The following is a 12,538-nucleotide window of genomic DNA, read 5'->3' as shown; positions in this document are numbered from 1 at the left end:
CATCTGCTGTGATGCTTACACATTAGATAAAGTCTCGAAAGTGTCAGCTTTCTTTTTATAGTTATAAAAATATGCAAATGTACTGATCTATGATCTGAATTATACTATTGACTGACTGTCTGAGGCTAACAGTTACACAATCATACCAAAACTCTGTCCTGATAGTTTCCACTTTCTCTTTTGTATCACACATACTGAGACAATATTCAGGATAAATAACCAAGAAAACAATTTATTTATTCAGTTTAGAGGTTTACACATCATTATAATCACAGAGCCTTCACTTGAATTGTCCACTTGATGGCGCAGTAGAGCAAATGAATCATCACAATGCTTCGAACCATGAGTCGACCAATTGGGTGGAAAGCTTCAGTTCATCATGAGGCTTCATCTCACCATCACTACATACCGGCGATGCAACCATAAACAGAAGATGTGGACAGTATTTTTTCCAACAGGACACCATAAACTGTGTGCCAATATGTTTCCCTTCTTCTTGCTCACTTGCTTTGCTTGACTGAGCCGACTTCCTGTTCAATAAAGTTTTTTCCAAAATAAAGCCGTTTCTAAAGTGCATTACTTGAAGCAACCACAGAGGGCGCTGTAAACACATAATAAATAACAACTGACTGAGAATGATATTTTAGTGATACTTTTAGTGATAACAGAACAACTACAGTTACTGATGTCATTTTTATGTACAGTCTATGCTGAGACATGACGTAATGGCACACCTGCTGCTCCATTAACATAAGATGGAACTTCATCTGCATTTGACAACACAAAAAAGTTATTTTCTGAATTTCTATCATTTACAAAAAATTAAATGAAGTTAAAAATGTCAAACACAGAATGTGAAGTTATTTTATTATTTTTTCTAAAACTGATCTTTTTAAATCACTTGCTCCTGGCTAATATGTTGTTCAAATATAACTAATTTATTTGCCATAAATTTGTAGATATATTAACTAATTGCAGTTCACAGAGGCTGGGGCTAATCTATCTGGAGATCTGCAGCTAAATGAATGAGTTCCAAAGCACCTTACATGCTTTAATATTCAGCTGTGAGAGAATAATTTTCTCTCAGCTGACGTGGCGCTTCCCCGTGTGAACACTCCAGCCTTTACCTTTCTTTGATGTGAAGGTCTCACTAATTAGGTGGATCCCAGATTTCCCTCTATATCAAGATTCCAGGCTTATCTGTGTGGGCTCGCTGTGTTTATATGTTTATAAGTGCGAGTGGATGAAAAAAAACTCAGCCACAGGCGAGGTTTACCACCCAAGAACAATCAGAGTGCAGGATGAAAGAGCCCCCCCTCCTCTCTAATGCTGGGAATTTCTGATGTTATTATCGTATACATCTGTGGGCCTGAACTGATCAAACATGCATGACTGTGAGCCACAGTGCCAGGTTTATGTTTTCTCCCTCTTGGAACTGCCAGTGGTAGTTTGCATTTAGATGACAGCCTCTAGCAGTCCACAAATTGAAGAGGCAAGGCTCTGATTTTTCTCATTCCACTCAGCCTTTGTCTTCTTCAGATCAATAATATTATTTTTCAGTAATGTTTGCAACACACAAAAGGATCAGTAAGGTTCTGCCTCATTAGCATTAAGTGTGCCCAGCTTTGTTAGATAAGACAGAGATACGGCAATTTTGCAAAGATTGGTGGCAGATCTCATTTTGAGTCAGAAAACTGTTCTTCTCGGATTTTGCTGGTGACACATTGATCATGAAATTAAAGCTAATATTGATAATGCTTAAAATAAAAACTGTACCTGCTTCTTTAAGAACTTTCAATAAGACTATTAAAAACTTTTTTTCAAACATCTGTTTTCTAGATTTTTGGAAAGAAAGGTAGAGATATACAAAAATATATACAGTGACTTGCAAAAGTATTGGGCCCCCTTGAACTTTCCCATATTTTGTCACATTACAGCCACAAACATGAATCAATTTTATTGGAATTCCACATGAAAGACCAACACAAAGTGGTGCACACGTGAGAAGTGGAACGAAAATCTTGCATGATTCCAAACATTTTTTATAAATAAATAACTGCAAATCAATAAAAGTGATTCATGTTTGTGGCTGTAATGTGACAAAATATGGGAAAGTTCAAGGGGGCCCAATACTTTTGCAAGCTACTGTAAATTAAAAGAAAATCTAACATTTAAGAACGCTGGTGTTTTCTGACATTAAGGAGAAATTACTGTATTACATCATATTTGAAAGGTATTACCTTAGAATACTGTTGCTCGATTAGACCATTAACCAATCATTTTAACTTTGTTGTCATTGTCCTGTAAATGGCTTGACTCATTCTGTCAGTGCGCCCCAGGGCGGCTGTGGCTACAATGTAGCTGCCATCACCAGTGTGTGAGTGTGTGCGTGAATGGATGTATAAAGTGCTTTGGGGTCCTTAGGGACTAGTAAAGCGCTATATAAATACAGGCCATTTACCGTTTACCATTGCATCTGCTTTTTTTCTGATTGTGGTATATTTCCTAAATCCTTGAGCCTTGTGACAAACGTTTGGGCTGCCCCATGTTCCTGGAGTGTAGCAGACTTCTTCATTGTGTATAGGGAGACAACCTGAGCTTCATATTAATCCTTCACTTTAACCTCAGAAAGTCTGTAATCTATTAAACTAAAAGAGTTCCTGCCTTCGTCGAACATTTTATCCACAGAGGTGAAATCCCTTTGAATATTTTATGTAATCTAGTGGCAGAGAAGTGCAATCAGTGGACGACTCGGAATATGCCTAGCATTTTAAGAGACACTGTTTTCCAAACATTTTTCACACACTTCATCAGAAATGTCAGTGCTGGATTCTTCCTGCCTGTCTGCCCTGAATGAGTTTGAAGATGGACCATTCAGTTAGTCGGGGTGTTTTAAACTGACACAGCTCACACCTTTAAGCTGCAGTTCTGCTCATACAGTCGAACATGACTCCTTAAAAAGTGTCTCAGGTTTAAAAACAAGAGAACGTTGGAACCCTAAAGGTCCACCTTAATTGCTGAAAAGACACAACAAGTACAGATATCTGCTAAAAAAAAAAAATGATGCCCTGCTTTTGAGAGAAGGACTATGTTTGTCTGCAAGCTGCTTTGCAACCCACTTTGATTTAAACCCTGTTTCACTAAATATAAATAAAAATCGTCTTTCGACTGTATTTTAAAACAGGAACATTTTAAAATATCTGCTTTGCAATCTTTCAACCTTTCTTTTTTATATCACAAACCTACTCTGTTTCCTGGAAGAACCACATAATTAACAAAGAAATGTCTCAAAATGTTCGAGGTTTGAATGCCGAAGAGTTAAAAATAGACAAACAGCATCTCTGCTTGGGGACAGACGTTATCTGCAGCAGGACATCTTGTGATCTGCTCAGCTTTTCAACAGCAGTGCTCTTTCCCTCTGTGTGTGATCACTGCCCAGGCTGCCAACATCCCCCCATGAATCTTAAGAGCTGTCCCACTTGCCAAAGTTATCATCCCACCACAGCCCCGAAGCCTTGTGGTCAACATCCGCTGAATTCCATATTACTTCATCAAGGACTTCATTTGTAGTCCTGGCTCTGCTTGGACTCTTTGGACTCTCTTCAGCCCCCCAACGCTGAATTTTCCAGCCACTTCCTGTACTCACTCTCCGATTCAATTCTCAGATCTGGAATGGCTTACAAGGCTAAGTAGGATGGAATCGGAGCTCTCAAGGACTTCATATTCCAGACACCACCTTACTGCTTCCACTGATTCTGCTCTGATGAGCCTTCAGCTGCACTCCTTCAGTCCTTGATTCAGCTCTGTGCTCGCTGCTCTCCAGCGGGATGACCTTCCTGATCCAGTCAAGACTGCCGTCTCATTTCCCAGCTTGAACTGACAATTCCCCAGATTGTTTTATCACATTCTTTTTTCCCAGACAGACTCATTCGTGTGATATTTAATACATGTTTGACTTTTTTAGGCTTCAAATTCAGTTTAAAGAATTTTTTATTTCTCTACTGTTAAAATGCAAATTTCAAAACAAACAAACTCGAACACGCAGCCGGGTTATAAAGTTCTTAAGGGCAAAGAATCTTCAGCTGACAGCAGGCAGCATCAGTAATATTCATGACAAATATGAGATAGAAGAGGAATAATTTAGGCTGTTTCCTCTGCCAGTGTCTGGGACCTTTTGACTTTTCTGTTTTCTTTTGACTTCTTCATTTGCATTTTGGTACTTGGAAATAGTGACACTGCTGAAACAGAGCTTTGAACGAAATAAAAGCTGGATAAAATTACTTGATTGCTCCGCCCAATCGGAGCAGAATCAGGAACATAAACTGTGAAAATACACCAATGAGATTTAGGCTCAATAGAGACAAAAAGGACCACAAAAACTGTCTTTTATATTTATTTAATCAAAACAAAGCAAAAAGGCAAACATGATTCAAGGTGAACATTTGGTGTCTTATGCTGTTTGTTATTCCATCCTTTCGGGACATTTAGAGCAGTTAGAATTTTTAGGGTCCAGTCTTGGATGTTAGATCAGTTACCTGAAGTTTATTATCCTATTATCCTATCCTATTATTATTATTTGTAACTTCAAAACAATGAAGGTATCTACTACAAGAAAAGGCTTTTGTGTTTCTGTTCATGGAGTGAAACTATGGAACAGTCTGAATATGGAATTAAAGCAACGTCCAAACATAAAACTGTTCAAAAAGAGTTATAAAAATATGATCTTCTCGAACTATAAAGAAAAGGAAAATATTTAAATTAAGTGAATGTCTCTATTAAAAAAAAAAAAAAAAAAAAAACAACTCATGATGTGATATTATAGTAATATATATATATATATAGTATATCAGAAATCTGTTCACTATTTTTATTACAAATTATATCAGTAAGGAAGCTGACTAAATATTAACTGATAATTTATGGCAAAGGGGTGGGATTAAATAAGTGTTTACTTCTTCCCTTTCAACATGTAAATTAATCAGAACGTGTTTTTTTTTGTATGTAATTTGTATTTGTATCCTGTCTTTGAGATGACTGTACTTGTACATGACAAAAAACTGACCAAATTAATAGCACACAAATTTGTTCTGAACCACGTGTATCGGCTTTAAGATGATTGCTCAACAAAAGCTTTCCGTCTTTTAAAAAAAAAAATATATTTAATAAAAAGGCTGCTACAGAGTATGTGCACACCAAAAGAATCAACACCCGTACAGAAGTAAAAGCAAAGTGAAATAATGAGCAAAACAAATATCTACTGGAACAAAATGTAATTTCTTCACTAAACGTCTCTTTAGAGGAAAAGAATCAAAGCTTATTAGAAAGCTTGCTCACTCCTCCTCGCTCAACAGGAAGCTGCACAGGAATATTAGAAAAAACAAGGTAACACTATCACATAATCCTCCGGGGGGGGGGGGTTGTTGATAAAGCAGCACAGCTGCAGTCAATCAGAAAAGACAAAGAAAGGTCGCCAATCAGTCGCAGGTCTTACAAATACAGCCGGACAAGCATTTTGTGTCACTCCACACCTCTCTTAGCATCACTTTGTGCTTTGTGCAGTCAACTCAAGACCCACCACAGCTTTGTGGGGTATTCACAGACAACTTTTGGGCCCCCCTGGGAGCCGGGCAGCAGTGCTTCCCTGTCAAATCTGCACAAATGGATGTGTCTGCTGGTGGGCACACTGACCCCATTATGCGTGTGCCAATCGCTCCAGCTGGTGGTTTAGCTGGTGCCACCAGTCGCCCCCTCACTGCATCGGGAAGCACGCCAATACACATGAGCCTCTCACCCCTCTCAGGAGCCACAAACACCCTGCCTGTCCTCCCTCTTTCTAATATGACCTCAGATCAGAAGAAACTTCCCCCGGTAGCAGTGAATGACGAGAGCAGTGCCCAGTGCCACATCCTGTGCGCTACAGAACTCAGTGAGGTCGTGCATAACACAGGAGATGTGTGCATTGGGTGGGGAAGACATACACATACACATTCCTATCTGTACTTTATCATCCTGCAGGGCGGAGCCTATTCTGCAGCGAATAAAGGAGGACCGGACCCGGGTGGTCTCGCCTTCATTTGACAACATCAAGTATGACACCTTCGAGATCGAGGAATACCCTCTGTCTGCTCAGGGCTTCGACTGGGAGCTGTGGTGCAGATACCTCAACCCGCCAAAGTCCTGGTGGACGCAGCGCAACAACACGGCGCCTATCAGGTAAACGGGAGATGAGCTCTGAGGCTCAATGATGTTTTATTTTACTAAAAGGAACCTCTTTATGTGAAAGAAGTCCAAGAATGTATTAATTATTAATCATTTGACTTGAAGCATATTGAAGTAGGGTTGATAAGATCACTTACTAAGCTCATTATTTTTACATTATAATTTCTCCAACACTAATCCCCATGAATAATTACGCATGTAAATTCTGCTTAGTGTAGTGTCAGTATTGTAACCCGTAGAAAACCCGCGGGAAGCAATACAGCTGCAGAGCAAATTAAGAGTAAGACATAAAAACGGTCTCGGCGGGCCGTTACATTTAACATTTAACATTTAAGAAGGAGAGCAGGTGCATTTTATGTCTGCTTATTTGATGTCCTGAACACCGCGCACAGTCACCACGCGTACCCACAAAGAACAATCTTCAGTGGCCAGGAAAGTGTTGCCAATATAACGGAGGAAGATTGCTTAGACGCACACCGGAGACCAGTACAGACGAACAGCCCAGTAATGACAGCAAAATTGCCTGCTCACCAATACGTGCAAAGAGGATAACATGTCTGTTGTTCAGGTTTATGGCAAGTGAATCGATAATACCGTGTTTATAGATTTGGACAAAAACAAGAGGACGTATCCTGCTCGATATTGTAATAGAGGAAGATAAATGGGCCCAATTATTTATGTCTCTATCTTCTTAAGCACTTTTGTTCAAGTGCAGATTGCTGCTGGATTTGCTCGGGAGGACCGCTTGAGAGTATTGTTACCATTTAATGGCTTTCAGAGCAGTTTTGTTAAATCGGTATCTTATTTCTTAAGTAAACATGTGTATTGTGCTCTTCCTAGTTATCAGAAGATGATGAGATACGGTCTGTGAGAGGCAGTGTTCGGACGCACATTGTTCCTCTGAGCTTCAGAAAATCCACCTTTGCGTTACGTTAAAGTACAAAATCTTAATTTGCACCGAGGCCGAATAAACAGTGTGAGAGCTCAGGAGTTCAGAAAGGAGCCGTTTGTCGCTGCATGTGCGTGCACGGGACTAAAGCTCAGAAATAACAAATTCATTTTAAAATACTAAAATGCAGCGAAACACAGAACAGTGCAGACATGTCTCTGGAGTGACCAATCGCGCTCCTTCCTCTGGCAGTTCGACGGACGAGTCGAACTGGCGGTTGCCAGGACAACGGTACTTGTCTGACTGCACAAGTGTAAAGTTTGGTGGAGGGGGGGGATTACGGTGCGGGGGCTCGGCTCTTAGTTCCAGTGAAAGGAACTCTTAATGCTTCAGCACACCTGGAAGTGTTTCCTCTGCACTGCACATTTAGTGTGAACGCCATAGCTCAGCTGTACGCTATAGGCTGCAAAATTAAAACAACTCTGTGGTTGTGGCTGTTTGCCACTGTGTGTATCCACTGGGATGCAAAATTCACCCAAACAAGCTGTTTTTGCTGCGCTGCTGTATTTCATATTGATAAGGAGAGATGTGTGCGACTGACAGCATGAATACTAATAGGAGTTATTTTTCAGCCCTGTTGATTCAGTTTGATGTTGATGAAAGATTTGTGTACTCTTCCCGCCTGAATTTCCACAAAATGTCCTGAAGTAGTTGTGTTAGGTGAAGGCATCATTTTGACAGCTGCATCATTTGTGAGTATAATGTACTGCTTGGGTTTTCATGGAAGACTAAGGATGTTTAGAGCAGCGAATGTGCAGTGTACTTGAAAAATGGATCTGCAGGGGGCTTGATCCCCACAATTAGCCCCAGTATGAGGCTAATTGTGGATTAGGACATAGCTGTTGTGGGTAGAGGAGAAGGCTTTGCATTATGTTTTTTTAAAGGGCCTAATGACAGTGCATTCACTTTAATATAAAGCAAGCTTCATTTTTCTGTGACTTTTTCTCTTTCCTCTCATTCTAGGAGCCCTGCTCTGATTGGCTGCTTTGTGGTCGACAGGAAATACTTTGAAGAGATTGGCCTGCTTGATGAGGGCATGGAAATTTATGGTGGAGAAAATGTGGAGCTTGGAATCAGGGTGAGACGGTCTTTATAAACTTTTTTTTATAACCAAACTGATTAATTTCTGAATACTCAAGAACTCTTTTTTTGTCCAGCTTCATGGAGACCCTTACGATACAGTCCAGAATGAAACAGATGGTTTTGATTATAGTAAAAATTCATTTTTTTAATGTACTGGGGTCAAAACATTTGCCACATTTTGATGTAATCAGCAGCAGCTGCCTGACAATTTGGTTTAACCAGACTACTGGTGAAACATGGAGCGATGATAACCGTTATCCATCTTAAACTGACCCGTCAATTCAGTTCTGTTTTCTTTATATAGCACCAAATCACAACAACTGTCACCTCAAGGTGCTTTATATTGTAATGTAAAGTCCTTACAATGACACAGCCAGCGTGCATTGATAGAAAACTGTCATTTTATGAGAAAAAAGTGTCAGTTTATTTCAAAATATATTTATTTACACCTGCTTCTAAACAACAGTAATACACCTCTACTATTTTATCTCCTCTTCTAACTCTTTGCTCCTTTTCTAAAACTAGCATAAAGTTAGGGCTGGATCAGGTGATGCTGAATTCTCCATTAGTTATGCTACTATCCGGTCGTTAAGTGATGACGTGACGAATCCTACTTCCGGGCCTAAAGTAGTCTGCGTTTAATATGGCTTTTGTGTTGTTAACATGTTTAATGTTTTGTATTTTCTTCTATTTAATCTCAAAAATCTCCTAAAACAGTCACTGATCACTGTTGACCTCCCTCGGTTTTTATTACCGCTAATCATTTATTTAAGCTCAGTTTTTAAAACCTTAGGATGTAACTACAGCCCAGCCCATGCAGCAGTATATGAATGACTAACCTCATATTGTGGATGGATTATCTCAGTTGTTCTCCTGGCTGAAGTTTGGTCCTTTTACAGCATCCTGCCATGCGATTAGATTTGTTCCTGACCACCGAGAACACTCACGTTAACTTTTATCGAGTGGAAAAAAAGTTAGCTTGTTTATATTATGCTAACATGGCTGTGTCGCTAGCGGTCACGTAGCACATCATTATATACCAGCTAGCTAAACTTCAGTAACCCTACAAACGTCACTGCTGTTTAGTTTTCTGTCTTCATTTATGTTGGAAGTGATAACAGAGCTGTACGTTTTAATTTGTTTCCAAAACCCCGCAGTCAGGACATGCTATATTGTATTAAGATAGAAGCTAGCTAGCTAGTTAGCTAGCGAGCTAACTTCCTGCTAACTTCTAACTCCGTTAAATGTCATAAATTCCATTTTCATGGATGCCTGGATGTTAAACTCAATTGTTACACCTGGTAGAGCAGAACACTGATCATTTTATTACAGATGAAAGTCTTTAGACAGTTTTTCAACTCTCAGTAATGCCATAGTGATCGTTTGATATATGGACCTGCAGCGAGTTTGGGCCCAGACATGGCTAGTGACGTCAGACTTAACGACCGGATAGGTCTAGGCTGCTGTGGGCATCCCATAATGCACTGGGTGTTTCTTCTTCACTCACATTTTTCTCTGTGTGTCTTTATACAACCTTATTAATCTCAGGCTTTCTTCCACATTGTGTCTTTGGTGGCCCTCCCTCCCTGAGCCTGGTTTTAACAGGTTGCTTCCTGTTAAAAGGGGGTTTTTCTTGCTCATAAGGAGCTGTTAACTTTTGGATCTTTATCTTAAAATTCAAGAACAGTCGCATATACCAGTAAAACTGATTTGAATTACATCGATTGAGATCTCTGCCAGCACTTTCCATACAGTAACCTACAAACACATGTAACGTGGGCCGCCTAACAACAGCATCAGCTGCTGTCACCATCCAACCTGAAAGTGTGCTAAAAGGACGGCTCGCCTAGCATACAGAAAAAGAATGACCTTTCCTTTGATAGAGCAGCATCTATTACCCAAACTGGCTAATTACTAATGATGTAACAACTACAAATTGTAACTTAATATGATAAAATTATATGAATATAATGAATGTAGTGCAGCTACGTGACAGTAACTTCCACATCTTCCAGTTTTCTTGCAGTTTCTGGCAAATCTGAGCAGCAACACATTTTATTTCATTTTCAGGCAGCCTAACTCCATCAGAACATTAAGTTACCAGAGGGACTCTATCTCTAATCGGATCTCTAGAGGTCTTGGGCTCTGCACAAGCACAGTCATCCTGAGGCTGCCAATCAGCCCCGGGAGGATGACACAGTGTTGAGGCTGAATGTATCGGGGAGAAACTGTTGACTCAGGCTCGGTGTGGAGTGATTTACTGCAACCGTGTCTGTGTCGGGCAGGTTTGATTATCAGGCCGGGCTGATGCTGATCTGAACCACCAAGTCTAGAAAAGAATAGATAAATAAATGAAACACAGAGAGAAGTTTCTGGTTGTTACTGTACTGTTCCCTCTAAAACAGACATACAGCCCAGTTATCATTAACTTTGTCTGACTGCATCCATTTGTGATGCATTGATAGACGTTTTAAATGCCACCTTCCCCCTGGCTCCATTCTTCTAAAACACAGCAGTAAAAGAAACCCACATCGGCAGCCTTCAATGAACTGTAAAAATCTAAAGAAGGCATGCTTGGAGCTAAATGATCAGAATCGAGGGAGAAGAACTGAAAGCTGATTTGAGTTATGGTGGGACAAGCCAACAGAAACTGTGGTTTCAGAAACTGGCCTGAAATAAACTGAAATCTGTCGATTTAAATGTGTTTTCAGAGTAATCACCTCATGCATGTTTGGACTGATTACAGCACCGCCACTATTTTTGGATCCCTCCTTGCAATCTTAACCTTTTCAGTGCTTTATTCAGTATCTATATTTCAACAGATGAACAGAGACCTTTAGTGAAAGGTCTGCTCTGCTGCCCCTGGTGGAAAAATAAGGTATTGCTTAGGTTATGGAGCTAAAGAGCTGCACAAGCAGACCTGCCAGCATCCAAGATGACTGATGCTCCCTGTATTTGCTCGGGAATGGTGGATGTTTCCCCAGTAATTATACCCCTCCACCTGTAAACAAGAACGCAGGCGAACTGCTGTGAGTGCGACGCTTCCTGTAAAGGAATGTTGGCAGGAGCTGCGTTATCTCAGTCTAAACTCCAATAGGAAGAGTGCACTTATATGAAATATTGCACCACATTTATTAAAGGTCACAAACACAGGTGCTTCTGCAGCTTGCAGATTTGTAGGTGTTGAAAAGTTAGTGTCATGATCCTGGGTCCTTTTGACCCAGCGTTTTGTGTTTCTATTATTGTACTTTTGGTTCTGTTCTTCCTCGGTTTAGTGTTTATTCGGTTCTGCCCATGCATTCCTGTGTTAAGTCCACGTTTCTTAGGCTGTCCTTGCATGTGTAAGTTCCTGTTTTATTGTGAAAGTCTGTGTCTTATGTCAGTGTGTTCTGGTTACGTTTCCCCGGCCTCGTCAGCTGTGATGTCTTCCAGGTGTGTTCCCCTCCTGTTTCCCATCCCCTGATTCCTGCCGTGTGTATTTATAGTGTGTGTTACTCGTCCTCGTTGCTGGTTCGTTTGTGTTGTTTCCCCTCGGTCTCCCTGCGTCTCTCCGTATGTATTTCCCCGGACCTCCCTGCATCATCGTTCAGGTTTGTTTTCTTAGCTCTGCCCAGTTTAGGTTTTCCAGTTTCATGTTCACCCACCTTTGCTGTTTGTACCCACTCCTGTAAATAAACACTCACCTGCACCAGAGCTGCCGCCTTTCGGGTCCTTTCTACAAACTCCACACGTCTGCCACACCGGACGTGACAGTTAGAGAGAAAATGAAGGAACCACTCGGACAGGATTTATTTTTTACGTTTGCAAGAGCAATTTTCAAATTTTTCAAATAATGATATTTTATGCACCTTATGTGGTTGTTAAAGTTGCTGCTTTGATTATTTGGAATGAGGAGGGAATACATGCCTAACCTTTGGCTCCTGTAGTTGCTCAGCCAGATGTTTCGAGCTGAGACGCGTCTATTTCTTCTCCTTAATACTTCTGTTTAATGTAAGAGAGCAGAGCTTAACCAAGAGAGTTGAAAGTGGCTCATTACACATGCATAAAGTTACAGCGAGCAGCAGAGTTGGCATTGTTTCAGGGTATTAGTTACATTGCTACGCAGACATTGGTTCATAATGAAAACTTCAGGCAGCAGACGTCTGTGTCTTCACGCAGCAGGGCGCATGTAGAGATCTGCAGCCTCACAAATCAGCTCTCGCGTCGTCTTTTCTTCTTTTTCAGGTGTGAAGTGAGTTCAAAGAATGTCGTTCAGGGGTCACTGGATTTAAGTCAGAATAAAGGAGA

General features: G+C 40.5%; 1 protein-coding gene across 2 annotated transcripts in view; it reads left to right on the top strand.

The window, feature by feature from the left end:
- galnt18a (UDP-N-acetyl-alpha-D-galactosamine:polypeptide N-acetylgalactosaminyltransferase 18a) overlaps positions 1-12,538 on the top strand; it is a 232,302-nt gene that overhangs the window by 154,610 nt on the left and 65,154 nt on the right. For both annotated transcript variants that reach the window (XM_087844204.1, XM_087844203.1), the window contains exons 5-6: positions 6,016-6,213; positions 8,132-8,246. In XM_087844204.1, the coding sequence (XP_087700330.1) occupies positions 6,016-6,213; positions 8,132-8,246 (313 nt within the window). The remainder of the gene's footprint in view (positions 1-6,015; positions 6,214-8,131; positions 8,247-12,538) is intronic.

The sequence above is a fragment of the Neolamprologus brichardi genome, chromosome 7 (genome assembly GCF_056152115.1).
Source record: "Neolamprologus brichardi isolate AB-2024 chromosome 7, ASM5615211v1, whole genome shotgun sequence".
In the NCBI taxonomy this organism is placed as follows: domain Eukaryota; kingdom Metazoa; phylum Chordata; class Actinopteri; order Cichliformes; family Cichlidae; genus Neolamprologus; species Neolamprologus brichardi.
Note: the sequence above shows the minus strand (reverse complement) of the source record. Positions and strands in the feature narration are given on the sequence as shown.